Below are 27,901 nucleotides of genomic sequence, written 5' to 3'. Positions count from 1 at the left end.
CAACCCAGGAGCGGTGGGAAGGGGGCCTGGTTCACTGAGCGCCACTGGACACAGACGCCTGGGGACGCGCGGGGGTGGGGAGCCAGGATTGGGGCTGGACAAGCCACTGGCATGGGCCCCTCCTTCCAACAGGAAGCCCAGGCGCTTGTGAACTGGAAGGGACCGTGTCAAAACGCGGGTCCTCACGCATGCTGACCGTGCCCCCGAAAGCCCCCGGCCACGTCCTCCCCCCAGGCGCAGGGATGGAGTCCCACCAGCCCCGATTTCCCTCCGCGGCAGCAGCGCTCGAGGAGGCTGCCCTGGGCGGGGCCCCGGGGCCTCAGCACTCACGCAGGTGCAGCACATGAACACAATAAGGAAGGACTCCAGCACGCCGGCCGCCCCCACGATCCACGTCAGTCGCAGAAAGAGGATCACCCCGAGGATGTTCTGGAGGCACGGCAGGTAGACGCCAATGAAGGTTCCCATGCGCGGGCTCTGAAAGAGAGCACAGCAGTTCCGGGGGGCCGGCCACGGCAGCCACCCGGGGACGGCGGATGCAGACGGGAGGCCGTGCAGGCTGCACGGCTCTAGGAAGCCAGGCCACCCCTGGAAGGGAGGCTTTGGGAGGAATCCTCAAGAGGGCGGGTTCGGGAGGACCAGAGACCACGTCGCTGCCAGGGAGCAGGGACGGTGCCACGAGGACAGCCACGGCAATGTCGGGGAAGCCGAGAGCAGGACGAGCCAGGCCCTGTCCAGCAGGCGGGCAGCAGCTTAGGGTCCCGGAGGCCCAGGCGGCCACTGACGCAGGAGGGAGATGGGCGGCTGCCCCCTAACCACGCCAAAGTCCCCGCAAAGTCAGCAGTGCCTCAGTCAAACCCGCCGGAAAGTCCCGACAGGACACGAGGCCGCGTGAGCCCAGGGGGCCGTCTCCAGGGTGACCGAGAACGCAGCGCTGGGAGGTGCCTGATGGGGTGTCCCCTGAAATCCTGGAGGCCACCAGGGCTCAGCACGCCAGCCGGGCGGGCAGGCGGCCGGCAACCAGGCCAGAAGCCAGCACAGAGGGCAGACCCCGCTGGGGTCCCAGCCCATCCCACAGGTGGCGGAACACCGCGGTCAGGGGCACACTCGAGATCTCGAGACTGACTGAAAACAATGTTCAACGGGAAAATATCTCAAACTCAGGTGAGTAAAAGAATCCACACAACTGGGGAAGATTTGCTTTGGAAACATCTGCTGCGAGTAGAGGGGCTGCAGACAAGGGCCTGGGAGTTCAAGGGCCCAGGAGGCGGCTCTGCTGGCCTGCACCCACATTCAGGGAGGCAGGCGGGCTTCTCAGTCCAAGGACTGGCGTGCACCCAGGAACGCCTGTCCCCGTGAGCCGGGAGGGGTCAGGGCCGCAGAGCCCCGTGGGATCCCCGAAAAGACTCTGAGGCACAGGGAATCCCTGGGTCCAGACGGGACACTCAGCTCCCTTCTAACGCAGGGCCTGTGTGGCGCCCCCAGCCCACACCCTACCCACCCACAGGGCCCCCAGAGTGGTCACAGGGCCGGCAAACACCCCAGGGACTTCCCCGTTGTGTGAAATGGGACAGTGGTGCCAGGCAGGGTGCGGCTTCTCGGTCACGGTTCGATTCCCGCGCTAGGCAGCCATCCCCAGCCGCTGCAGGGTGTCCACTGATGTCCTGCAGGCAGTGGCTGGGCAGACCCCGAGTCACCCTGGAAGGGCAGGGCCTCCCACTCTCTCCTAAAGGCAGCTTTGATGATCAGCCCAGCTGCACGTGAGGTCCAGAGCCCTGGAAATGGCACCCTGCAGGGGGGCTGGGTCTCTGGACACAGCCTCCTGTGCTCGGGGGGACACGGTGGACGTCAGGGCAGTCTCCACACCACCAGGACCTGATCAGTCCCCAGTGGGGCGGATGATTCATCCCAACCAGAACCCGTCCACCTGTCTACAGGATGACTGTGCTGGCCGCTCCTGCGACCGCAGGGGACAGGGGAGACATTGAGGGGCCAGCGGGGGGCCAGCGGGGGGCAGCGAGGGGGCAGCGAGGGGCCAGCGGGGGGGCAGCGGGGGCTCCACAAGGCAAGCAGAGCCGGGCCAACCACAGGAAAGCCCGGTCCTGCAGGCAGCGGATGGCACCCTGGGACACAAGCTCCACTGGACAGACAGACCGACAGCTCTGTGCCGGCCGCACAGAAAAGGCCCGTGGCGCTCAATCCCACAGCGTCCACGACGGTCGCCTGTCCACACGGTGTCACGGGGACCGCTGTCCCCACTGTCCTCTGCCCCAGGAGGGCGGCCAGAGCGAGGCTGGGCCAGGAAGCCCTCACACCCCACGTCTACCGCTCCGTGCAGAACGCAGGACAAACACCCCCGAGTGTCAAGGAAAAGCAGGATCTATCCTGCTGCATTTCCGACACGAAGTCTCCTCTGTGGCCAGACTTCCTAATGGCCCAGGTCAGGCTGGACACAGGTGCTCGGGGAGCAGGCAGGCCTCCATGCACGCAGGGGGCCTGGCACCCCAGCCGCGTGGCTGCTGCCAGGCAGGGTGGACACAGAGGGGGAAGGGCCGGCTGTCAGGAAACCCAGGCCTTTCACCGGCTTCCACGCTACTGCACCCGATGGCGGGAGCCCCGCAGGAACGCCGACCCCCTCGTGGGGCCAGGCACTCCGACCTCAGCACTTCCCATGCTGCCTTTGTCCCGCTCACTGCAGAGGCCACTTTTCACCCGCAACCGAGCCACGTGCAGCAGAGAGGAGAGGGGTCACGTTTAACTGGGACTTGAGGAATGCCCCAGGGAGGACGACGGCAGGGGGATGGGGGGACGGGGTAGGGGGGGCGTGGGGCAGGAGAGCAGAGAGAGACGGAGGAAGGGGGAAGGGCTGGGGCCTGGGGGGGGGAGGGGGACGGGGGCGGGGGCCGGGGGCGGCACACCTTGACCTCACGCCTCCTGCCGTCTTCGTGCTCCTCATGCTCCACCACGCCCTGGCTCAGATTGGTGTAGTTGGCCAGCTTGTTGAGCAGGGAGGACACCATGGGGTTGCTGTCCATCTCCTCCTGTTTGGGGCCAAGATGTGGTTAGTGACCTGGATCCCCAAACCCACAGGAGCAACGCCCCGCGGAGCTGCCAGTGTCTCCAGCTCCAGATCCGAGGTCCACAGGGCTGACATGGGCCCACGTCACCCGACACGTGCACACCAGGCCCCAAGTCAGGGGTCAGGGGCCAGGGGCAGAGCTCGGGGCTCCCAGCCACTCAGTAGGGGTCCAGGGTTTCCCCGACGGCCCCTCCCGAGAAGGTGGTGGCCAAAGAGGCTCCCCCCGTGCACGGCGTCCAGTCAGGCAGGCAGCCCTCCGCCCGACCCCCAGGTCTCAGGGCCATAGCCCCCATGCCGTGTCCGTTGAAGTCACGGCCCTCACGCGTCTCGGAGGAGGAAGTGTAAGTCACCTCAAAAAGCGCCATGTTCTTTCCTTCAAAGCTCTCCTGCTCCACCTCCACATGATTGATGAACGGGCTGTTCTCTCGAGGGTTTCCATCTCCTGGAGGGGAAACCGCTCAGGTCACTCCTAGAAGTGGCTGTGAACAGGACCGGCGCCCCTGCAGGCCTGGGGAGGGGGGGGGGGCCTGTGGAACACCAGGACGTCGGCTCCGCCCAGCCAGGCGCGGGGCAGCGGGGGAGGCCACTGGGCTCCAAGAACACAGACATGCATGTCACCTGCAGCTGTCACCCCGTGCCTGGGACCCCTGCCAGCAATGCTCCTCAAGGTCGCAGCCCTGGCTGCTGGGACAGCTGTTTGTGCCTGAGCAGCCCAGCCCTCCCCGCCTCAGTTTCCCCACCTACGAGACAAGACTCAGGAACACAGAGTGAGGGCAGGTAACAGAGGTGGAGCTGATGGGGCAGGATGGGAAGGGCTGCCATGCCCAGGGCAAGCTGAGGCCAGGTGCAGATGTGAGCCCAGGCCCACAGGGGAGCGGAGCGGCCTCAGCAAATGCAGAGGGGTCAGGGCCCCATCCCTGCCGACCTGGGGTCCAGGCCAGCAAGTCAGACCCTAGTGCCCCCCTGATATCAGACCCCCACACGGGGAAGTTACACCATCCTGTGAGCCAGTCCCAGGTCTGGCACGTTCAGGCCCTTGCAGCAGCACCACCACCCTCTTGGCAGGGAAGACCCCACCCCCCCACCACCGACAGGCAGGACCCCCACCCCCCAACTGTGCTTCCCCACCAAGTCAAGCTCAGCCCCCACTGACTCTCATCGAGACCCAAGCTGGAAGCCAGGACTGGGGGCGGCTAACACAACACCCAGGACCCCCAGCAGGACAGCTCCCCAGCCCCCGGACAGTGGCCTGACCGCAGGGAGATAGTCCACCTCGCGGGAGCTGCACCTTGCGGCCCTGGTGCCCCTACAAAGGCCCCAGGGCTGGGCCGAGGTGAGGCTGGAGGAGGGCAGCAGCCCACACATGGGCATGGGGTGTGTCCTCGTGCAAGACAAGCACCCACAGGGTCTGCCGGAGCCCCGCTGCCCAGGGGCTGCTGACCTCTGACCTTTGTTCCCTGAAGCCAGGGTCCCGGCCCCAGCCCGTTGCCCCCCTGGCCCCCCACAACCATTCTGCATCCCATCAACCCTCCACCAAGAGCCTGGACGCAGCACAGCCACCACCCCGTGCCAGTGACCACGTCAGGAAGGAGGTGACCTCCGTGTGGGCAGGGGTCATGCCCAGGCCCTTGGCCAGTAAGCCAGGGACGGCCACCACTTCTCCCTATTTCTCAGACAGGCCTTAAGAAGAATGCACATGCCCAACACACACGAAACACGTCAACCTCACATGTGATGTGTTCACAGAGCAGCACCACAACTTCACCCCATCCTTGGCAAGAGCGCAGGGGCCAGGGCGCAGGGGAGGGCAGGCGCTCCAGTCCCAGCAGTGCGGCTCGCTGAGGTGGTTCCAGACTGGCACGGGCTTTCAGATGCCACAGCCACGTCTGCAGACCCCCCCAGTTAGCCAGACACCTCCAGACCAAGACACCCTGCGTTTGTTAGAACAGAAAAAACCCTCTGCCCCCACGTGGCCCATTCCCGGGCACTGGGGTTTAGACATGGCTCCATACACGATAAAGCCCTGCGCGTATTTCAGATGCCGGGCAACGGTGGACACAAACGAAGCCCACGGATGTCAGGAGAAAACCAGGGACCAGAATGTGTCCTATCACGGGGGTTCAGCCTCTGAGCAGCACGCAGCGCCCAGCCCCCAGTGCCGGGCTCACGGGCAGCGCCGGCGCTATTTGCAGGGGGTCGGGTGAGAGGGCCCCATGGGCGGCCGCCCACTCGGGATCTTCAAGTCCCAAGCTGCCCCCCTCGGGTCCTGCGGCGCCTCCCCGGAACACACATCTGGACAGACCCTGCCGCGGCCTGGCCAGAACCATTCCTAACAAGAAAGGGTGCTCACACTAGGCCGCGCAGAAGACTGACGCCACCAGGTCACGGAGGAGCACAAAGTCCTCAGGCCCCAATCCAGTACCAGACCTCGAGACTGAGCACCCGATCACGGGCTCCAAATCCAAGCGTAGGGAAAAGCCACAAGCCCTGGGTGACAGGAGCCCCAGCTCAGCCCCATCTCATCAGGGATGGTGATGGCGCCCCACACGCAGAAGCCACAGACAGGGTCGGGTGAGATGAGCAGCCCAGGGGCCGTGCCCCCTCACCGGCACCCACTCGCGTCCCCTCAACACCGTCCCTGCCAGGGAGTCACCACTCCCAAGGGGGGGCTCCTGCCTGGACGTCCAGAGTCAGGAGGCCGCGGCAGGGGTGCAGACGTGGACACTCGCACGCAGGAGGACCTCCCCCCAGGTCTGTTCCTGATTAGTGAGGCAGGAGGTCCTCAAGCCCACCAGCACCAGCTCAGGCCACATGGTGTTCTGACCTATGACCCAACACCACACGGAAGGCTTCCTAGCACGGAGACTCCAGGGCCCCGGCGCTGGGAGAATTCACGGCAGGTCCTGTTGGTCCAACTTCCTAATGATCCCCAAAATCACCTCGTGAGTGGGGAGGCTTGCGTCACGGTTCCTGTGAGGAATAACCATGGGGACGGTGGGTGCAGGAATGTCACCTGAGGACACTGCGCTTGCGTCTGGACTGCACGGTCCCCAGCCCGCAGGGTCACTGGTAAGACCTGTCATCTGCCGGGATTTGGTCCCCATCCTGCCCGGATGCTTGGGGGTGGGGGTGGGGAGGTCCCCAGTGGTGGCTCAAGAGACAAGGGGTAGCGATAGTGGGCCGCCATGGGCACAGTAGAGAACCCCCCTCACCCCCCGTCAGCTGAGCAGCCCCTGAAATCCAGGCAGACCCTGCTCCTGAATGGCACACCCAGCTGCGCAAGGCCCCCCAGACCCTCAGGGTCCCAGCTCATGGCACCCAGCCCCCCACACCTCCACAACCATCGCTCGCCCGCCTGGTCTGCAGTCTGTGCTACACGGCGCTTGTCAGGGGACCGCCTCCCTGCTCGGCTTCCGAAACCGTGCCCTCTGTTTCCCACACTTAGAAAAAAATGATGGACAAAACACAAATGACCATATTTCAACTGGACACTAATCACCCCACGCAGAGATCAAGGAAACGGCCCAAGTACCGAGACTAAATCCAGTGCTGAAGACTCCGGGAAACTGGGGACCCTGGGAGGGGGTGCCCTTTCCAGAGATTCGGGTGAGCACTCCTAAAACCAGCATGAGTCTGCGAGCGCACCGTGCGCATCCGAGCGTCACGTGAGTGCACCCTCGCTGCTGGGACAGGCGGTTGGGGGGTGGGCTCACCACTACCCACACACCCGCATCAGGACGACAGGGCACCAGTGACAGGGCTCCTGCTGGCCACCTCCAAAACACTGAGAGTCAGAATGAAAGGTCATGGTACAGATCCAGGAACGACTGGGGAAGGGCAGCCACACCCAGCCGAGGACAGACGGAAAGGCCACCGAACGATGGCCACTGATGGCCGCGTGCACCAGACCCGCGAGCAGACACAAGTTGAGGTGTACAGCAGCGGACACAGGGCCCGGGCCCACGACACCTGCTGCACATCACAAGGCAGGGACACCCCAGGGGAGAAGCCGCCCGCTGACCTAACCAAGGTCAAGGTTAACAACAGGGTCACACCCAGGGGAGAAAACTCCTGCCAGCCATGACATGAGGAAGCGTGTGACAACCGCAGAGAGAAGCTGCCCCTCGGGTAAGCGATACCGCAGAGGACAAAGAAGGCGCGGAAGGTTCTGGAAGGTGGGAGACAGGGAGAGCAGAGCAGCACGTCCTCTGATAAAGGACACGGCTGGGCCAGCTGAGCCAGAGGACAGCTGTGTCACCTCCATGCGTCCTGTCGGCCACCCACCCAGCGGCTCAGGGACACCCTGAAGGGCGGCAGACAGGGAGAGACACAGCTAATGTAGCCAAACGTCGACATCAGGCAATTCGGGTCAACGGGGTACGCAAGGATCCTCGAAGCGCTCACAACTCCTCCGCGCTCACAACTCCTCCGAACTCACGGCTAAGGCAAAACCAAGCTTAAAAATAGAAACTATTCCAACAGAGGGGAGACCGCTTCTAGAAGAGTCCTCCCTGAAGAGAAAGCCCAGGCTAGCCACACGGGCCTGGACGGCCGCCCAAAGACCCCCGTGCGTCTCACCTGAACCCTGCCAACTGCGCGGGGCACACCACCCCCACAGCAACTCCGCGGGCGCGACCCAAGAAAGCCACGTCATCCTGGGGGGTCGGGCGCTCCCAAGACCCCTGCCTTCCCGACGAGTCTGAAGATTCTGCTCGCTTGATGACGGGCCCAACGACAAGCCTGGGCAGAGGGCAGCCAGGCCCTGCCAGGCCCCACCAGGCCCCACCGCGTCCTCCTGGGACGGGTTCCCCTAGGTGACCTCTGCCAGGACCATGCGGAGGGACAGACACACACACAACGCACCGGGCCGGCCAGGGGGTCCACCAGTGCCGCAGCACGAGGTCACAGGACTCATCCCCACACCGTCTGTGGCAAGCTCCTCTCCCACTTTCTGCCACAGGGAACCCACGTCAGGCTCACCTGCACGTCTAAGGACGGAAAACACTCACTCGCCTCCCATTTACAGAAATCATTTTAAAACCTGTTTGTTATAAATGCTTGTTTGCAGCGATGTCACAACTCAGCTGAGCCCCGCGATCCCTTCGGAGAGAGACACAGCGACCCGGAGCATGTTGAAGCCAGAGCAGAGCACAATCAGCACCCCAGGGAGCAGGGGGCCCCCGAGGCAGGCGGCACTGCCGGGGGCGGGGGGGCCCTGAGGCGGGCAGCACCACGGGGGCAGGTCTTGTGCGCCGAACCCCAGACACCAGCAGCGCCCGGCCTGGCTCTGGGTTTGCAGCTCTCGGGGGTCCCACTGCACGGCTGGCTGTGGACTCCAGGTGCTCCCACACTGGACCTGCTTTTCTGTGACCAGGCAGCCCCTTCCCAGAATGGCACGCTGAAGGGCCCCACGGCAGCACACGGCCCACGCTCACCCACTGCCCCACGGCCATGGGCCCTCTGAGCACTCAGGTCCGAGTCCACAACCTCATGAGGAAGCAAAGCCAGAGAAACTGCCACGGGCCAAGATGCCGCAAGGACTCCTGGGGCAGAAGAGACACAGGGAGGACTCGGGGGCAGGCCACGCGGGGCTGGGGAGCGTAGCCGCAAGTCCAGAGCTGTGCCAAACATAAAGCTCACCCAGTAAATGAAGAGGTAGTTTTTATCTCAAAGAAACCACAAAGAGGAAACTTAAGAACTGAAGCCTGGAAGACACAGACAGGCAGGCACCATTCATGAACACGGGTGCGTGTGTCCACGTAACCACCACGTGAAGCAATTCGGGGCAAAAATCCACAGGACCCTGTAGCTGCTGGGTGAGAGGCAGAGACGTGGGTCCCCACAGCTTCAGGACAAAGGGGAGGTGTCCGGTACCAGGGTCGCCTGGGGTCACCTGGGCAGTAAGACAGCGACAGGACACCCTATGGCATTCCTGCTACAAAGCATTTCTCCTGAAAACCACCCCAGGAAAACCGCCACATATAAATTCTGCAGCGTTTTACAAGTAAAGACTCCTGACCCACATCCTTCAAGCATGCTGATAGCAGGACAGACATGGAGGAAGGTTCCAGACACGGGACCAGCAAGCTTCCTCTGTAAAAGGCCACAGTGCCATCACAAGCACTTGCAGCACCAAAGATCAGGTGTGAACAAGCCCAACAGCAGGGCCGTGTGCCAATAAAACTTTATTGACAAAAAGCAAGCAGCCAGGCCTTGGCTCGCAGAGCCCAGCAGCAGGTTCTCAACACACAGCTGTCTGCCGCCATTCTCCAGGAGGCCACAAAGCAGGCAAGTGGCCGTCCTTCCACCGTCCTTCTGCCACCCACCCTGCATGTTCCCAGCCTCAGTAGCTGCCTCTGCCTCTGCTCCACCTCACAGCAGGGAGGATCAGCCTGTTCAAAGCCCCTAGCTCAGAGACATCTGTGGAAACCAGGGCTTCACGGGGGAGCACTCCTCTCTGCACCCCGAAGGGGCCGCAGTGACCACACACAACTGTCGGTCTCCCCGGGTTCTAAGGGAAGACCCAGCAGCACACCTTCGGCACCTGATCACAGGGCACACGACCGGTGAGCAGGCCCCATCCAGGCCCTGGACCCAGAGGCCACAGTTGGGCCCTCCCGGGACAGACCAGACGTGTGGCGTCTGCTGGGCCAGAACCAGTTTCAGGAAGGACTGGAGCCCGGAAGGGGCACAGGTGGGCACGGGCTGTGAGGCCCTCGCTGTCACTGCGTCCTTGTCCCCACGAGGGCTGCTTCGGGTGAACGACCGTGGCTTCACCTTGCCGCCCCATTACAAAATGTTCAACACACGTTCTGTGAAAGCCACCGCCCCCCCCAGCGTGGGGCACACATCCAAGCAGGGCTCTGCCAGACGCCTCTCTGAGCTTACAGCAGCGACCAAGGCTGAGTCCCTGACCCCGCTGGGACACAGAGTCCAGGAAGCCCCCCATCAGTTCTGACGTCCACTTGGACCCCACTGAACGCACACGTAACCCCGAGGTCCGTGAACGTTAGATGTGACCAGGGACAAGCTCATTCTGGCAGACTGCGCCCCTCCCCCAAGCCTAACTGGGTTACTCCCCAGACTCCAGGCTCGCTTGCTGCACGGCCTGGCTCCGTCTCCCCGAAACAAGCACGTGCACCCCCGTCATGCCCAAGCAAACACAGCAGAACCTAATGAGGGGTGGGCGGCAAGGCCCCGGGGGAGAGAGGTGGGGGCTCATGGAGGCAGGGAGGCGACCTTGGACCTGGATGCCTGCTCAGAGCCCACGTTCCTGCAGAGGGCTGCAACCCCATGTGGCCCCAGGCACACCCAACCCGGGCCCCTTCTCAGGTTACAGCGTCCATCAGCTCATCTTGCCTCCTCCGGAGTGTGCCAGACATCACTCCCTGGCTCCTTCCGCTTCTGCGTGTGTAACTAGGATGTTACTGACCTCCCCCCAAGAATGGCTCCCGAGGCGGGTCACCCCTCTCCCTGCCGCCCAGCAGGACGGCGTCCCCCTGGGGGACCCCCCAGTGCAGCCCCAGCGGCCAGATCTCTTTGACACGGTTATGGCCGGAATGAAGTGTTTCTAGGTTCCGCAACCCTGACAAGTGGACTCGTGACCCCCGGCCCCTGCTGACCCTCAATGCTTCACATCCAGGACCTCCGCTGCAATCTGAAATCCGAGCCAGTGGGACTTGCCCTGCGGCGGCTGTGGCACCGGCATTCGGCGTTCAGGCCAGAAAACCAAGACCAGGCTCGAGGTCAGAGTCCCCGTGACTTTCACGGCAAATTTCTGTCTAACACAGAAACACTGTGTTGAAATCAGAGGAAGTATCATGAGGACAAACCCTCAGGGCCCCCATGCCAGAGACGGCCGCTGACACCTCGCACATCCTCTGTGGGGAGGACGGACTAGCCTTTCCCGTCCTGGGTCTCCGGGAATGCGGAAGGAAGGACGTCTTGGGAGCGTGCCTGCCCCACTAGGAAGCAGAGGGCCTCAGGCTTGCAGGAAAGTGGACGCCCTTCCTGCCTGCCCGGCACTGGCCCATCCCAGGGCCTCCTTGGTGCCCACCAAGGTTGCCTGCCTGGGCCTGCGGGGCCACCACTGGGGTCACAGGGAAGGGACGGATGCCAGAGTCACCTTTCCTGGGTTCCACATCAGCACATTAAGCCTGGTTTCCTTTGCCCCCACACCCAGTACACTCACCAAACTCAAGGCCCTGTACGTTAAGGCCGCGTCACACGTCTCTTCTGCTCTGGGGTCCCTGATGCAGGACAGAGGCATGAGTTCCCTAACGCCGGGGTCCACCCACATGAGTGACGTCCACGTGTGCATGGCATCTCACGGAGCCCAGCACCCCGGAGGGGGTGTGTCCAGCCCGCAGGGGCAGTTGGGCCTGCTTACCGCTCCAAGAGGCCTCCCCTCAAGGACAGAGCCTCACTTGTAAAGCATCAGAAGCATCCTGACCCAGCACACTCCTGTGACACCAGGTGTGACCCGAACCAGCCGACCCCCACGAGCAGCCTCATGGCCGGAGGGCGGCGTGGCCTCGGTTCCAAGCCCAGCTGCATCCAGGTGCACCCCATCACACTCCCCACCGACCAGCACAACCCACAAGGCTCCCCCCATCTTCCACTTGCCCCACGCTTCCAGAGGGAAGGTTCCCTTGGGAAACACCTCAGGGACCTTTGGGTTGAAGGGGTCAGGAAGGTTTTGGACACTGGAAAAACACAGCCACCTTCCAACCCAAACCAAGGCCACCACAGGAACTCATGACTGCCACTTAAAGGGTCCTTGGTCCCCAAGCCCAGACAGAGACCCCACATGCAGCACATTTTCTTTAAATCTGACTTGGTCCAGAAAAAGAGAGGACGTCCCAGGGGACACTCAGCTACCGAGGGGCAGCAACACAGAAACACTGGCTGGAAAATCCCAGCCGGCTAGACACACACGAGCATTCACACTGCACACGTTGTGTGCACGCAGATGCACGCACACACGTTCGCATGTTTCCTCCCACATGTGCACACGGGGCATCTCTGGGGACCTGCACTCTGAAGGCCTCACCAGCCTCTCCCCCTAAAGGGTGTGCCCCCAGCGTGGGAAACGGGGGGACCCCCAACCCCCATTAGTCCCTCATCTGCGCCCATTCTGCTCTGACCTCTCCCACAACCTCTCCACTTCTCCTCAGTCAGCACCTGGAGTTGGTGAGCTGGGCCCCAAGGAGGGGGCGGCCAGAGTCCGCCAGGGGCACCGAGCCCTCACCGGCCTCCTGGGGTGGCTCCTGTTACCCACACCGGCTCCCGTCTGGCGGCGACCGAGACCCCGCGGCAGAGGGAAGAGGGAACCCAAGACTGACCTGCAGCTCCTCCGATTTCGGCCCCACTCGATCCCTCCCCAGTGACTGTCCAGCCTCCCTGGGAATCAGCCAGCCCGCGGGCGCCGCAGCCAGACGGAGCAGGGACGGCAGGGCCACCTCTGGGCCAGGCCAGCTCCCGGACGGGGAAACTGAGGCACGAGGAGCCCTCCTCAGGGCCCCGCCGCACCCTGGGAGCGGGGTGGCCCGTGCCCACAGGGGAAGCCCCCACTCACGCCAGCGCACGGCCGCCCCCACCTCGCAGGCAGCGCCAGGCCACGGCCACTGAACGGACACAGGCTCAGCTTCCCGCTGTGCACAGAGCCCAGAGCAGCTCCCGCTTCGTGGAATCGGAAGCAACAAGCAACTCTAAGTGGCAAACAGGCCGAGGCCGTGTGCTCTCCTCCCCCACACAGAGATGCACGTGGCCGAGAGCCACACAGGCTGACCACGCCCGGGATGCCCCCCTCGGCGACTCAGCCCAGACCACACAGGACTCAGGACAGGACCTCGGCCTCCTCCCCCAATTGTTCCCCAGGAAGAAACCACCCAAGAACTGAAAGGGAACACGCCCAAGGCTCCCCAGGGCTCCAGAGCCTGCACAGGCCCAGGCCAAGGCCCCAGCACCTACCCCCCCACCAGGGACGTAGCCTTGCACACCACCCCCATCTCCCCAGGACACAGGGGCCGCGTGGTTGGGGCCCTCACCGGGTCTCCTGGCAGGAGGCTCAAGGACCCACATGACGGCAGCAGCACCGACACACGAGCTGTGGTGCAGACAGGGCAGCTGCGTGGGGACCTCACTTCGTCTGTCCCTGGTCTTGGTTCTGCTGAAGCTGCCAGGCTTATCTGCACAGACCAGACCTCTCTCTGAAGAGGGGACTTCCCTTTCTCCTGAGAGAAGGATATTAACCGTCTGCCGTATCTCCACCGCCACCACTGCCCCAGGGCCCCCCGCAGGCCGCAGCTAGCGACCTGAGAGCCTGGGACACCTGCCCCACGGGGTTCCCGTCAAAGCCTCCCCCACCCCACAGCAGAGGGGCCTTCCTCCCACCACCCCCACGGGCTCACAACCCCAGAGCCGCGGGGAGACCCTGCCCTGCTCAGCACCAGGGAACGCAACCCTGAGGAGTGCTCAGCTGGCTAAGCCCACCAGATGGAAAGCACCTGGCCTGGCCCTGTGAACGGGAGTTAATATCTAACGTCAAACTTTGCCCTCTGGGCACACATCTGCAGCGGCTGACACTGAATTCATGTCCTAACGTGGGGGGCAGCAGGAGACCCCCGACACAGGCCGGCAGCACACACACAACCAGCAGACTGCAGGCCCCACGTCCTCGGCCTCCCCACCTGCCGACCAGCGCCCCACAGGTGCCGTGGTGAGGAGCAGGGACAGCAGCCCGGGGAAGGTGTCCCTGGCCCAAGCTCACCCGTCCCGATGCAGGAGCCTGGGCCAACCCGGGAGCCACAGGGCCGGTGACCCTGACAGAGGGGGCTCCAGGGGGCTGGGGGGGCAACAGTCACGCGCACCTCGGACCCACTCCAGCCACCCCGTGGGACACTGACCTGCAGCAAAGACAACCCCGGAGCCAGCCACCTTCCCGGCTCCCGTGTGGCCTCAGCCCTGACCAGCTCTGTGCTCACACGGGGCCCGCACCCCTCTCTACAGCGCCCCCCAGAACTCCGTCCACACCCCCAGAGACACACGGTGAGCCTGCCACACACCTCTAAGTAGGAAATATTTGGGGCCATTTACTTTAAACACCCTGAACTTTGCGTGAGCCTCAACCACAGAGCGGGAGGCGTGGGCCATGCCACCATGGCTCCCAGACCCTTGGCAAGGGTGAGGAGGCTGCTCCCGCTTTCCGACAGTGCCCACAACACCCACAACGCACCGGCCCCACTGAGGCACTGGCAGTGATGGGGGGTCCACAGGCCCACCAGGCCCCACAGATCTGCCCAGCAGAGAGAGGGGGTGAAGGCGTCCAAGGACACACAGCACAGAAGCCCCCCGAGCCCACTCCTCCCTGCAAACAGGCTCGAGAGCGCAGCTGAGCACACGGCCCAGGGGCCCAGGAGCTGCACACCCCACACCACACGTGCTCCTCCAGCCACGCCCCCGCCCCCGCCCCCGCCGGCCCTTCCACGGAATTCCCCTGGGCCATCTCAGTGTCCAAACCCTGACTCATCGCGCCTCTCTGTCTGGGGCCAGGCTCACCCCCCAGGCCGCCGCTTTTCACGTTCAGCCGGGGGCTGCATTGCGGGGGGCAGGCTGCTGGTCCCCATCACCCTCAGCCAGCCATAGGCCCCCCCCGTGCCCATCACCGGAGAGCGCTGCGGGGCAGAGGGTCAGTCTGCGGGGCCAGCTGCTTCCTGCTCCCAGCCACAGCCCACCTTATGAACAGCAGCTGGTGGGTGGCGGGTTCACCAGGCGGGGCCAGTTCCAGGCTCCAGGGTGCCTCCACGCCACGGGGAGCTCCGACACGCCACACAGCCAGAGACATCAGAACTGAAGAGGCCCCAAAGCCCACGGTCTCCGCATGGAGGGGCCTAGCCCTCCTCCTGGCCACTCTCACTGCTGGCACCGCCATGCCCAGCACCCAACCGCCCCTCAGGAGAGGCCACGCCAACAGCCATCACCTCATGGCGCTCCATCCTCCCCAGGGCACCATACATCACATGCCGGTCCCTGCAGCCTCTGCGCGCCCAGAAGGGGGGCACCCAGACTGCTCTGCTCACTGACGCACCCAAGGCCGTGATGGACCAGCGTGGCACACATGCAGTCTCACAGGATGGACGGCAGCTGCCGGTGACCAGCGCCCAGCGGACCCCTGGGCGGCTGCCATGGGGGCCAGACCCTCAGAGGTGTCCCTCGTTCCCCTCATGGCGGACAACCCCCTTCCCCAAGCAGTGACCGCCACCGCTGGTGTCCACAGCTCAGATACCTGCTCCAGCTCAGTGGGTATCAAACTGAGAATTTCTGAGGAACTTTCCTGAACACGGACCTAGCTCTATGTAGCAAGGCTCCTTGTACTGGTCACGGAAACAGATCTCAGATCAGAGGCACAGACGTGTCTCACCACTGCTCCCACAGCCCGGCTGGCACCCCCGGAGGCGCACCTCCAGCCCCCTTCATGAGCCGGGGTCCGCTGGGGGCTGAGGGAAAGAACATCCCAACACCACGTGACCACCAAGCCCCTGTACCCGCCTCCGTGTTTATGCACACAAACATGCACACGTGCCCAGAGACCCACATGTACACATGTGCAAACATGCACACACCCACATACACTAAGACCCACATGTGTACACATACAAACAAGGCTCACATGTGTGCACACGCAAACATGCAGACTCACGTGTGCGCACAGACGCAAACATGCACACACACATGGACTCGGCAGGGGGACTTATTCGAGAAGAGGGCCTGTCCCCTGAAGACCATCTGGGAACGTCAAAAGGTGCACAGAGGCTGTGTGATCAAGCACTCAGCTGCACACTACTCGGTAAACTTCCCCTTTGCTCCTCGCACACAGAACCGTGTGTGGTAGCCCTGCCCCCCACCCGGGGTCTAACACTGTGACATCTCCCTGAACAGCACATGGACTGCTAACAGCTACTCCCCAGGACGGTGCTCGGAGGCGCTGTCAACAGGACAGCCGCATGGCCTGTCCTTCCTACTCAAACAGCCACCGCGACACCGTCCTCCTGCCCTGAACCAAACCTGGAAGCCATGTTGTCCTCACTCCTTGACCACCCTGTTCCAGGATCCCCCCACACAGCCCGTCAGCAGCCACACGCCAACAGAAACGCTGCTTGAGGTCTGGGGTCATGGCCTCAGAGTGCGGCCCACTGCCCGATGGCCAGCCCGCCACACGCCCTGGCAGAGCGTGGGTGACGCTGCCCGGGGACCGTCCAGATGAGTGCCTCCGGGAAGCACAGTACTCCCGCCTCTTAGAGGGAAGAGACCCCTGGGTGCCCAGCAGGAGCTGAGCTGCAGAGCGGAACTCACCAAGGAGACGAGGCAGCTGGACAGTCTCAGCCAGGGACGGGGACACAGGGCAGCGGTCCAATCAGCCCTCCACGGGCTGAGCCCGACCTCCGTTGGGGGCCCACAACCTGTGGCCATGCCTCACATGCACACCTGCCTGATCCAGGGACCCCCCCCCCAAGGCCCAGGAGGGGCTCCACCCAGGCCCAACAGCCACCTGGGTTCCCTGAAGTCGGTAAAAACCCCACACCTGGAACTTAGGAAAGCACCCTACTCCTCGCCACCCCCCGAGAGGTAGCTCACCAACGCCACAGAGACACACAGAGTCCATCCTGCCCACCTGCAAGCTCCAATCACAAGAAAACACAGAATAAATGTCCTGACAAGGCACAGGACCCCCAGCAAGGCAAACTGTCATTCCAGAACACACCGCCACCTCACTGGCAGAGGGTGGGGAGGGTCCGCAGCAGGATGCTGAGCCTGGCCTCCACCTCCTGTGCCAACCCTCCCTGGGCCCAGGCCTCCCCAAAGCACCAGCTGGGTCAAGAGCCCCGTCCTCCTGGCTCTAAAGCACCTGCCACAGGCCTACCGGAGGGGCAGGGCCAGGGGTAACGCGGCGGGCCAGTTAAGGTCAGTGCTTGGCTTCCTCCAGCCTGCGCATTGAGGGCCTGTAGCTGGGGGTGGGGGGAGACAAGCCCCGGCCTCAGGAGGCATTTGACACCAGCATCTGCCTGGGGTGTGTGGAACAGCAACGGGGGGGAGGAGGGGCATGCGTTCAGGCTCCTTCCAGCCCTGGGTCACGGTTCACTGGCCCTCACCGAGGCAGGGCAGACCCCACGGCCCCACTGAGCTCTGCCAGGCCAGGTCGGCCTGCTGAGGAGAGCGCCACTCCTCCGGGCCTGCCAGTCACTCTCAGCACACCCTGGGCCCTCAACCTACGGGGTCTCAGGCCTCCTCTTTCCAGACAGCCCAGGGCTTCCAGAAACACCCCAGGAGGGTCTCCCCAGCCATGCTTCACCACCACCAGGAGGTCCACCCAGAAAGGCGGGAACATCCCCGGGGGGACTGGCCTGAGTGCCAGCAATCCTGTGATGGGGCCAGACGTGGCCACTGCTGGGACCTCAGGGCGTGCACCCTGCACCCTGAACCGCAAAGTGGGCCTTCAGGAGGGGCTCCAGTCTGGCCTTCCCAGCTCGCTAAGGACCTTCCCTGACAGCCCCCTCGTCAGGCTGGTGACACGGTGCCAGTCACATGGCACCTCTGAGCACCAACTACACTCCAGAACCTCATGTGAAACATCAAAGCCCACCGTAGCAGAATCCCCGAAAGACAACCACACAGTGACACGCGGGGGACGCTACCCCGTCTCTTTCCGAGAGAAAAGGAAGAGTGTAGAGCACAAAATGTCGAAGACCCAGGTAACTTCTGTGCTGGCTCAGCTCAGACGGCAAGCGTCATTACAAGGTGAGCATGAAACCCTTGTCTGCGTCCGCCCACACTCCGGGAGTCAGAGATCACGCGAGGCCCTAAGATTCCAGGCAAGCCCCTGGCAGGAAAGAAGGGGGATGAAGGTTAAGACCCTGGGCAGCACTCAAGTGAGGGCGGGCGGGGGCTCAAGACCCCGGCCTCCCACCGGCCCAGATGGGCAGGACGCCCAGCCCTCCTGGCAGCTGCAGCACCTGACTCTTGAGCCCACGGGCCCAAGACCACCGTGTGGAGCTCCTAAGTGGAGGGACAAGGAAACGAGCAGGAAGAAAATTACCCCGGCTTCAAAACAAGACACACTCCAAGTCTGGAAAGAAGGGACCACAGGTCCGCCCAAGAAGGGGCCAGCGGCGGGGAGCAGGATACGCAGGCATGGAGGCTCCCCGGGAAACGTGATGCACTTCTGCTGGCCGCTAGGACGCGGCTCACCCAGGACAATGCCAGAGCGTGCTCAGAACCCGGGGGGAGGCTGGGTGCACAGACCTTGCCTTCATCTGACACCTGGTCTGGTGACCTGTCCCAGGCCCCAGGACACGCACAGGAAAGCTGGACAGGGGCCTCACCCCGCAGACAGAGAGGACACCTAGGGAGGGGGTGCACCTGACGGTGGGTGCTCTCAGAAGGTGCCTGGCCTGGACCCAGGGGTCTGGGCCACTGGGAGCAGGGAGCCGCTACCCAAACGCAGTGGAGTGAGACCCGCGGCTGTGGGCTGTTCTCGGAGGACCCCCCAATTCTAGAGGATACCTACTGGGGGTGACCCATTCATCTGCTCCAGGGGACCTGGGGTTTGGAGCCTGCAGGACAGAGGGAGCAGTCCTGGGGGATCCCCCCAAGAGAAAGTGAAAGCGCTAGACGCCTCCCGAGTCCAGAAACAAAGAGGGTATGGAGGACCCGGGGGCAGAGCACAGCTCAGCGCGGATGGGGCGGCGCCTCCCCCAGCCAGCCGGGGACCGGCCGACCTTCCTGCGGATGACCCCACAAAAGAGCGGGTTCGGCGAGTCGGGCGGCGCGCAGACCTGGGCTCTCAGCCGGGCTTATCGGACCGGAGGCCCTTTGCCCCAGCGCGCAAGAGCAAAGGCAACAGGAAGGAAGCAGGAAGGCACTCTGGCGGCCCTACCCCGACCCGCCCGGGACCTGGGGGGCCTGGATTTTCTCACGGAGGGGGAGGCCTCTCCCCGTTCCCATCGCTACCCCGGGCGTCCCACCCAGAGTGGGAGACAGAAGGTGCTTCCAGTGTCCCAGTGGGGGTGGGCCAGGCACGGAGCAGCCAGGCTGAGCCCACAGCCCCTGGGAGCACTGGGCGCGGCAGGAGCCCTGCGTCCCCGGGATAAGCCTGGTGAGGGGACTTTGCAGGCAAGAGGCGTGCGGGGGGCGCCAAGAGGGGGTTCGTGGGAGGTGAGACGTAGTGGCGAGGGAGGAACGGCTGGGGGGACCCCGGAGGGAAGGGGTTGGGGAGAGTGCGCGGAAAGCAGGCTGCCTCGGGACGACCTCGCTGCGTCCCCCTCCTCTGGGCGCCCCCCGGGTCGCCCTCGGCCCCCCTCCGGGGCCGCCCCTCCTCCCGGCCGTCCCCGGGCCCCGCGCAGCCCGGCTCCGCCTTTGTCCGGCGGGCAGGTGCGGCCGCGCTCACCCGGGCTCTGGCAGTCGGGCTCGCCCTCGGGGGGGCCCGGCGCCTCGGCCCCCTCGGCCGCCTCGGCCGCCTCGGCCCCCTCGGCCGCCTCGTCCTGGCCGCCGTCCGCCCCCGCCTGCACCGGCACCACAGTGAAGTTGGTGGGCATGGCGCTCCGGTCTCCGCTCCGGCCCGCGCTCTGCCGACGCGCCGCGGGACTTGGGCGCAGGGGCGGGGTCCGCGCGGTCCGCCCCCGGCCTGGCTCGCCCCGCCCCCTGGCCACGTGACCTCACCTGCCGTCCCTTCGGCCTCCGGAAAAGTTTGCGCTCAGCGGGGCGGGGCGGGGCGGGGCGGAGCGGGACGGGGCGGGGCGGAGCGGGACGGGGCGGGGCGCCTTCCGCAGAGGTCCCCTCCCCCAGCCTGCCCTCCGGGACCTCCCGCGCCCTCAGGGCGCCCCCTCCCCCAGAGTCACCCAGCCCGCCCAGAGCAGGCCTTTGCCCGCCCTATCCTCCCCGCCACCGTGCCCCCAGCTGGCCCCTGCCCGCAGGGTCCCCCCCACACGCAGTCTGGATCCCTAGAGGACAGAGCAGTACCCCCCACCCACCCACCAGACCAAGTTGGGATCTGGTCTCGGCTCTCCCTCCGTGCCTGGCTCAGGCGCCCCCAGCGCAGGGGTTTCCAACCGGAGGGAGCCATGCTTAGCAAAGGCACAGGGTGGGGAGCGGAGGCCGCTGTGTGGGCAGCTGTCGGGGCTGCTGTGGGGGCTCCGTCCTCAAGGGACATAACCCAGACAAGTTACCAAGGGCCTGAGACAGGCCCCGGCCCGCAGAGGACCCCAGGCCTCTCCCCTCTGCTCAAGGGAGTGATTCCCAGCCTGTACCCTGGGGAGCCCTCCCTTTCCTTGCCTGGGCCCTGCCGGGCCAGCCAGGCAAGGGAAGGAAGGGCCAGGGAGGGCAGCTCGGACCCCAGCCAGGCAGCCCCCAGGCCGCCACTGGCCTGCGTCTTCCAGCTCCTGAACAAAGGACACGTGGAAAGAACAATAAAATGTTAATCAGAGTGAAAATAAGTTCCAACATCCAAGCAGTGATGGCGACTAGGTGCAACGAGCCCTGAACAGATTGTGTTTCACAGCCAGGAAGCAGCAGCACAGGAGGGCAAGCAAGGTCACGACACTGCAACGGATCACCAGGAGGGGCCATCACAGCTGAAAAATGCGCCCGGAACAGTCCACCGGAGGAAGGTCAGCGGTTATCTCTGGGCCTTGGCATTACAAAGATCTGCATTTTCTTTGCATTTTTTCATATTAACAACAAACAACATAAAACCAAATTCAGAAAGTCCATTCTCAATTAAAATCAAAAGAAGTCGGTCAGGTGTCCCCAGGCTCCCGGCCCCACCCAGCACCAGCACCAGCACCAGCTTCCCCGGGGGGACCTGGGCCCGTGGGCTGCCCAGGGCTGCCCTTGTGTACCCTCACACCCCAGCTTCCACAGAGAGATACGGAATCCTGTGGCAGGGGTCAGGAGTGTCAGATGGTGGAGGTGCCTTCAGCTGCCTTCTTAGGGCAGCAGCAAGAAAGGTGGGGAGAAGCCCCCCCCCCAGAGTATAGAAGGGTTTCCAGGGGTCCTTCTCAGGGAAGGGTCGGCTTTGTTGAAGTCTGGGCGTTGCTCAGCAAAGCTGCAGAGTGTGGTGCTGAAGGGTAGGAGTGTGGAAACAGCTTGCCCGGCCCTAACCGAGCCTCTGCACTCACCGCTGGTCACCAAAGCTATTGACCCTGGGGTTGGGGAGCTTTCGAGCAAGACTAAGTGGCCTGTGACCAAGGCCAGGTGACCACAGGAGCTCACCAGTGGGACCCACGCCTTTACAGATGAGGAACTGAGGTCCAGAGGTGAAGGGTCATTCACAGGGGGCTGGGGGGTGACTCTCTTCTCCCTTTTTCAAAGGCCATGGCTGATCCTCCAACTTTCCTGGCTCAAGAGTTCAGCTCATCCTTCCGGGCTGGGAGCCTGCTGTCCAGGAACCACCAGGGAGGATGTGCGAGGGATGGGGTGCTGTCTGCCCCGGGTCCAGGAGGCCAAGACCACCTCTCCCAGGAAGTCGGCGCCTTTAGGCTGGAAGAGCCTGGCCCCCACGCGGGTGCTCACCTCTGTGGGCCTGGGGCCAGTCCTGAAAAGGTCAGCTCCTGCCACAGAGGGAGATGCCCCACAAGGCTACTGGACTGAAAGCCCAGCCCGCCGGGAGGGCGGGAGGGCAGGGAGAAGGGAGAGGGAGGAAATGGGGGGCGGGGAGAAAGGAGGGGAGGAAGAGGGGCGAGCAGAAGGAGCCCCAGATGCTCCAGAGGCAGGGGGAGGGGAGGGAGGCCCCTTTACTTAAAACCAAAGTCACTTCTTCAGAGCAAACAGTGTGTGGTGAGCCATCTGGCAGGGGGCAAGGTGAGGACAGCAGGGGACAGAAGTCCAGGAGGGGAGAGGTCACTTCAGGAGCCTTTCACGACTCTGTGGCAATTGGACTCTCCTAGCTGGCAGGGCGGGGAGAATTCTCTCTGAGGGGACCACCCAAGATCCCATGGCTCCTGCCCTCCTGCTGTGGCTCAGGAAGGGGGCTGCAGCAGTGGGGGGTGGCGGGCAGTGGACGGGCACAGGCCAGACTCGGTGTCTGCCCCTCCCCCGGCCCCGACTCTCAGCAGGAGCCCTCGGCCCCAGGCCCCAGGCCCCAGGCCCCAGGCGCACACCCTGTGACGGCTGCGTCTGGGTGGCTTCCCGGCTCACAAGCCCTGCAGCCTGCCCTGGGGACACAGCTCGGGCTCTGAGGAGGGCGGGGCAGGCTCTCCGCCCTGAGCACTGGACCGGTTCTGGGGTTCTGCAAACAATGCCTGATTCCTCCAAAACGTCACTGTCACCTGAGGACACAGAGGCGAGAACCTGCCAGCCTGGCCAGGGAAAGCTGCGGAGGACGTTATGGGGCAGGCTGGGTTGTGTGGCTGTCACAGTTGTCTTGCACTTTTCTGTAGGTTGGAAATCTTTCAAAATAAGACAATTTTATAGCTGTAGGAAAACCTCCTGGTTTTGAAGGGACAGATGGCCAGATCATAAAAACCCTGTCCTCTGCATGACCTCCAGTGCCCCCTGGATGGCCGCTGCCAGTCCCCAGCTCAGGACGTCCTGTGGGGGACTCTGGGGCCACCCACTCTGGGGGGCAGCTCCCGCCGAGGCGGTGCTGAAGGAGGGCCTGCAGCCAGGAATCGGAAGCCAGAGCTCCTTGGAGACTTTGCTGGGTTTTATTTTTTGAGATAAGAAAGTCATGTTAAGAGAACCCAGAAGTTAGAAAGCATATAGAACTTGAGTGCTAAACAGGGTTTATAATCCTTTAACACGGAGGGACTCCACTTCAGCCAAAGGCCCCCTCCCTGGGGACCCCATGGTGGCTGGCGGAGACTTTCATACCTCCTCTCCAGGGAGCGGGTGGGAACCCTGTGCCCCTGTTCCACCTCGCAGTCAGGACACTGATTACAGAACAAAGAAAGGCTTCCTTCCCACTTTCTTTAGAGCTTCAGACTCCAGAACACTGCTTTGCCCTCACACCCTGTTCTGGTTTCACATGTCACTTCTTTTCAAATAAATCTTGGTGGAAATTCGAGAAGCCCCTTGCAACACAGGTGGGGTTTGAAAGCATGCTTGCCACTGATGGCTACCGCCACCTTCTCGCCAGACCCCTCCCGGGGCCTGGACGCAGGGCACCCTCGCCGCTAGGCCAGCACCGGGCACCGGCGGGGACCCTTCTGCCTCCCTGCCCCCACATGGCACTGCCCAGACCCCTGAGGGCCATCAGCTCGGCAGTGCAACCCCCTCCAGAAACGTCTGAAGCCACGTAGCCTCCGCATGACCTCTGCATCCATTCCCGCCCATCTCACCACAACAAGTGTCCCAGGGCCCACACGGGCCAGTGCCCCGCCCTCAGCCCCTCCTGCAGGAGCTGGGGCGACAGTGCTGGTGGTGAGGAGCACCAGAAACCTTCAGGCAACAGGGCTTTTGTGCCAGGCCCTCCCTTGTACACCAGGCTCCTACACCCACACTCTCAGCCCAGGCCCTGGCTCCGTGGCTCCGGCGTGGGCAGGGCAGGCCCCACCCTACTCCAGAGGCTGTCAAGGATCCAGGAGTGCCCAGTTCTCCTGGACTTCCCCCAGGAAGTTCCTGAGAATGGACGAGGTGGGGACAGGAGCATCCGGCTTTGGGCCTTTTGGTGCCCAAAAAGCTTCAGACCCAAGCGCCTCGTTGTCCCCCCCGGGGCCCACACGCAGGCCGTTTCCAGCCACCCATCCCTCTGAAGGCCTCACGTGTGACTCCCAGGTTCCGGTCCACTCAGGATCTTTCTGCTGACGGGGCTGGTCGGGGTCCACCCCTCAGCCTGCCATGGAGCCCCCTGGTAGGCTCGCGGGACATGCTACGGGGCCCCCACGCTGGGCTGGGCCTGCGTGTGAGGTGACGCCATCAGGGAGCCCCCGAGCTTGCAGGAGCACAGCCTAGAGTCAGGGGCCACGAGACAGAGATTTACGCTAAAAATGGTGGATGTGGCATTCCCTTGTGGCCTCGAAGGTGCTCTTCCTGAAAGAGAAAGTGCCTAAGTGGTCTCTGCTCCTCACAGAGCTCCATGCAGAGTGGAGAAGAGGGCCCCAGGGTGTCAAGACAGTTGTGAGCCACGCGGCCGGCCAGGCGTGTCCGGATTCTGAAAGGACAGCCCTCAGATCAGTAAAGAGAAGGCAGCGGCAGGACCGAGGTCGCCCGGCCGCCGGCAAGGGCCCCAGCCCACGGCCGCACTTCAGGCTAAGCGCGGGCGTGGAAAGTGTGCAGCCACGTTGGGAGACCCACACTCGCCTTGGCCAGGAGCCCCAAGCCCCCTCCCTGCAAGGAGTCACGGGCACCAAGGACATGCACCAGGACGCTTGGAGCAGGACATTCGTGTGGGCCACACCGGAGACAGCCCACAAGCCCATCAACACAACGGGCAGAGGGACGGCAGCGTCCATGAGAGGTGCCAACCACGTGCACGGCTGGCCAGCCCCTCACCGCGTCGGTAAAGGAGGCTGTGTGACCCTGGCCACCGGCAGCTCGGGGCGGACAGGGCCAGTCCAGGCCAGACGTCAGGACGGCAGCTCCAGGGGCGCCTGCTGGGGCCCAGAGCACAGAACTCACCAGTGTAGCCCCATGAGTGCTTCTCACTGCAGGCTACACCTCGTGGGAGAAAGAAAGCATAGCTCCGCCTGATGCCCGCGGATGGGGCAGCATGCACATGAGCCCCGACGCACCTTCACCCTGCCTGAATCCCTCGTTTCCCGGGCAGGGGGCCACCTGGGCCGTGCCTCTCACGACCTCTACCAACAAGGGCCCCACAAGGTCCCAAGGCTTGGAGGTGGCAGAGGGGATTCCCACTGGTGGGTGGGTGATGGGCTGTCAGCCCCATGGATATTTGGCCCTGACAGGGGCCTGCACCAAGGCCAACAGGAGAGCCTAAGCACCTGCATCTGCTCCCTCAAGTGGCCCAGAGCCTCGTGGGGGAAGGGAGGCCAACGTCCAGGCCCCTCTTGCCCATTTCCCTCATCCTGACCCCAAGCCCCAGGGTGGGGACTACCCCAATACTCACTATATGGCAGGCACTACTCGGGATCTTTTTCTGTGAAAAGTAGTCATGGAGAAAGAAAAAGACAGCCATCTGTAGGCACAATAATGACCTCCATTCTGTGGGAGAAGCTATGTGGCATGCCAGACACCACCCAGCACAGTGGTGGGGCTGGGACAGGAGGTGGCAGCAAAAGCTGGGTGTGTCCAGATGGAGCTCTGCCTTTCCTGGGACTCAAGCCCCCTGCCCACCCACACCTAGCCTAGGCCCCGCAGTGCGGAGCCCCGGACGCCCGTCTACAGGCTACCCTCAGGAGTTGGTGCAGGCTCTCCCAGGAACGGGCAGCAGCTTCGTCCTGTGGCCCTCGGGCGGTGGGGTCCCGACAGGCAGGGCGAGGGTAGGGGTCATGTGGACCCCAGGGCAGATCAGCTCCTTCACTGACCAGTTCCTCCACGGGCTCAAGGCTCCATCCCCGAGCATCACTGTGCCAGGAACTGTGGCCATCCTTGGACACACAAAGTGGGGCAAAGTGGGTCCCACATCCCAGGCTTTCTCTGCGTCGGAGACGAGGTCTCCAGGCCTTGGGGAGGGAGATGGACTATGCATAGTGCTTCGAGGGGCAGGCACTTGGGGGAAGGAGGCCCTGGCCACGGGCCTGCAGGGGTGCCACCTTGGGGACCAGGCCAAGCGGAGCTGACTTCAGGTGTCACCCCTGATCAGACCATGGCATAAGGAGCTAGATAGGAGGTGGGTGGACAGGGCCCTGTCCTAGGGGACAGCTGCCTTCTCTGGGGCCAGGATCTGCTCCAGGTGTCTCGGCTGGTCACTCGGGGGTCTGCTCCCTGGACTCTCATCCCCGGGAGGCTGAGTATGGCCCCGGAAGCCACTGCACAGCCACCCCCAGGGGACCATCCACAGGAATCCCCCCTGGGCAGGCGCAGTGGGAACCGCCCCCACCCCCAGCCAGTTCCTTCTTTGGGCTCGCGGTACTCAGGGAGTACCAAACTGTCCCGGGGTCTCCAGGCAGCCCCGGACTGAGGGCACCAGCTTGGAGACTGCTTTGCCACACCAGCTTCGCCCGCAGGTCCACAGTGACGGCACCCCGCTCCTGCGAGCTTGTCGCTCCTGAGGGGTCTTGGGGAAGGCCAAGGGTGGGGCACCGAGGCCTAGGGCCTGGGCGGGGCTGCGCCATCCTTTGGCTGTTGTCCATGGGAGCCGGTGGTGACCCCGCAGTCCCCAAGTCCCATGGCGATGGTCACTGGGTCACCCTAGAGTCCCCATGACCAGACCAGCGTCCCCTCTGAGCACAGGACCCCCACTCACAGGGCTGTGGTGACAACGGGGTCAAACTTTTTCGGGAGGGGGCAGCTTCCAAACCCGCCAAGCCCTGGGACCTCAGACAACGCAGCCGGTGGGGGTGAAGGCCATCCACTGCCGCGCCGTGACGTCTGCGGGACGCACAGCCCTGCGGTTGAGGATGCTGAGTCCTCGTGCTGTGGGGTCACTGGGCCTCCTCCACCAACCTCAGGGACTTGACAAAAATGTCACTCGTTTTGACCTTTCTTTCCCTTTCCAAAAAACTGACTTTGTTTAATTGTGGTGAAACATACAGAATATTAAATTGGCTGTTTTAACCATATTTAACTGTGTAGTTCAGTGGCTTAGGGGCGCTCCCTAGCACAACTGAGGAGGCCGCGGGGTGGGGTGGGCTCTGAAGCCTGGGGGAAAGCAGGCCTGCGCACAGCCACCCACACCACGGCGGATCAGATCATCGCCCGTCTCTCGCTCCCGGGGACACCCCCAGCCGCTTCTGCCCAGCCGAGGTTTGCTCAGACGAACTCTTGAAAAAGTAAAAATTGTGATGTGCCTCAGTGTGCCTTTCAACACGTTGCTGTGCAAACTGTCGCCACCGTCCGTCTCCGGAAGGCTTTCCATCTTGCTAGATGGAAGCTCTGTCCCCAGGGAACACTCACCCCGGCCCCCAGCCCCTGGAAACCACGTCCTCCTTTCTGTCTCTGGCGGCGGCAATCTGAGCACCTCACAGACAGGGATCGTGTAGTACTTGTCCGTTTCCTTCTTAAGGCTGAACGATACTCCAGCATGCCGATGGACCACATTTGTTGACCCAATCGTCCGTCGATGGGCGCTGGGGTTGTTTCTACCTTCTGGCTACCGGGAGTGGTGTTTGCTTCACTAATAGGATTCCCCTGTATGGAGTGAGGTGTAACAGTTTCCAGAGAACACATTTAAGTAAGAGACAAGGCATCGAAAGCACATCGCCGTGTCTGTAAGGCATCCCACACCACGCAAGCCCTTTGGGAGGAGACGGGACTGGACGGAGACGCTCCCAGCACCTTCTGCTTTGGTGGCCAGAGCCAGCGTTGCCGAGACAAAAATACTTCACCACCATTTCAATTAAACAGCGGCTGCCCAGAGATAAGCAGGTCACACTCAGGCGCCCGGGGCGGTGATTTCTATCCTATTATTATCCACAGGAGATAAGGTGACCAACGGCCTCCCTCAAGGTCACACCTACCAGGCCAGGAAGGTGGGGACCTGCCCAGGGCTTTTGGATTCTGTCTGGGGGAGGGTGGGGGGTGACTGCTCAGACCCCAGCCCGAGGAGGGGTCTGCACTGGGGGTGGGCCCCGGCACCCTGGGGACCACACCAGCCGCCACGCCCCTGATCGCTGGCCTCGGGAATCGAGGCAGAAGAACCCTCCACCTAAATGAATAAAGCCTCCCGGCCAGCGCGTCCCCGGCCCCCCGCACAGAAAGGCCACGAGG

General features: G+C 63.6%; 1 protein-coding gene and 1 long non-coding RNA gene across 2 annotated transcripts in view; one reads left to right on the top strand and one right to left on the bottom strand.

Moving 5' to 3' along the window:
• SLC12A7 (solute carrier family 12 member 7) overlaps nucleotides 1–19,708 on the bottom strand; it is a 41,809-nt gene extending 22,101 nt beyond the window's left edge. The window contains exons 1-4 of the mRNA XM_028090002.2: nucleotides 19,524–19,708; nucleotides 3,430–3,521; nucleotides 2,919–3,041; nucleotides 331–477 (exon numbers count right to left, since the gene is read on the bottom strand). Of these exons, the coding sequence (XP_027945803.1) occupies nucleotides 331–477; nucleotides 2,919–3,041; nucleotides 3,430–3,521; nucleotides 19,524–19,671 (510 nt within the window). The 5' untranslated portion in view covers nucleotides 19,672–19,708. The remainder of the gene's footprint in view (nucleotides 1–330; nucleotides 478–2,918; nucleotides 3,042–3,429; nucleotides 3,522–19,523) is intronic.
• LOC114198551 (uncharacterized) lies at nucleotides 18,898–21,715 on the top strand. Its single transcript, XR_003607136.2, has 3 exons — nucleotides 18,898–19,232; nucleotides 20,634–20,742; nucleotides 21,446–21,715. It is a non-coding gene; the product is annotated as an uncharacterized LOC114198551 (long non-coding RNA).
• The last annotated feature ends 6,186 nt before the right edge of the window (nucleotides 21,716–27,901 follow it).

The sequence above is a fragment of the Eumetopias jubatus genome, unplaced genomic scaffold (genome assembly GCF_037043125.1).
Source record: "Eumetopias jubatus isolate StellerSeaLion01/CBP00866 unplaced genomic scaffold, mEumJub1_p1.0 scaffold_5, whole genome shotgun sequence".
Taxonomy (NCBI): Eukaryota; Metazoa; Chordata; class Mammalia; order Carnivora; family Otariidae; genus Eumetopias; species Eumetopias jubatus.
This window is presented reverse-complemented; position numbering and strand designations above follow the sequence as displayed.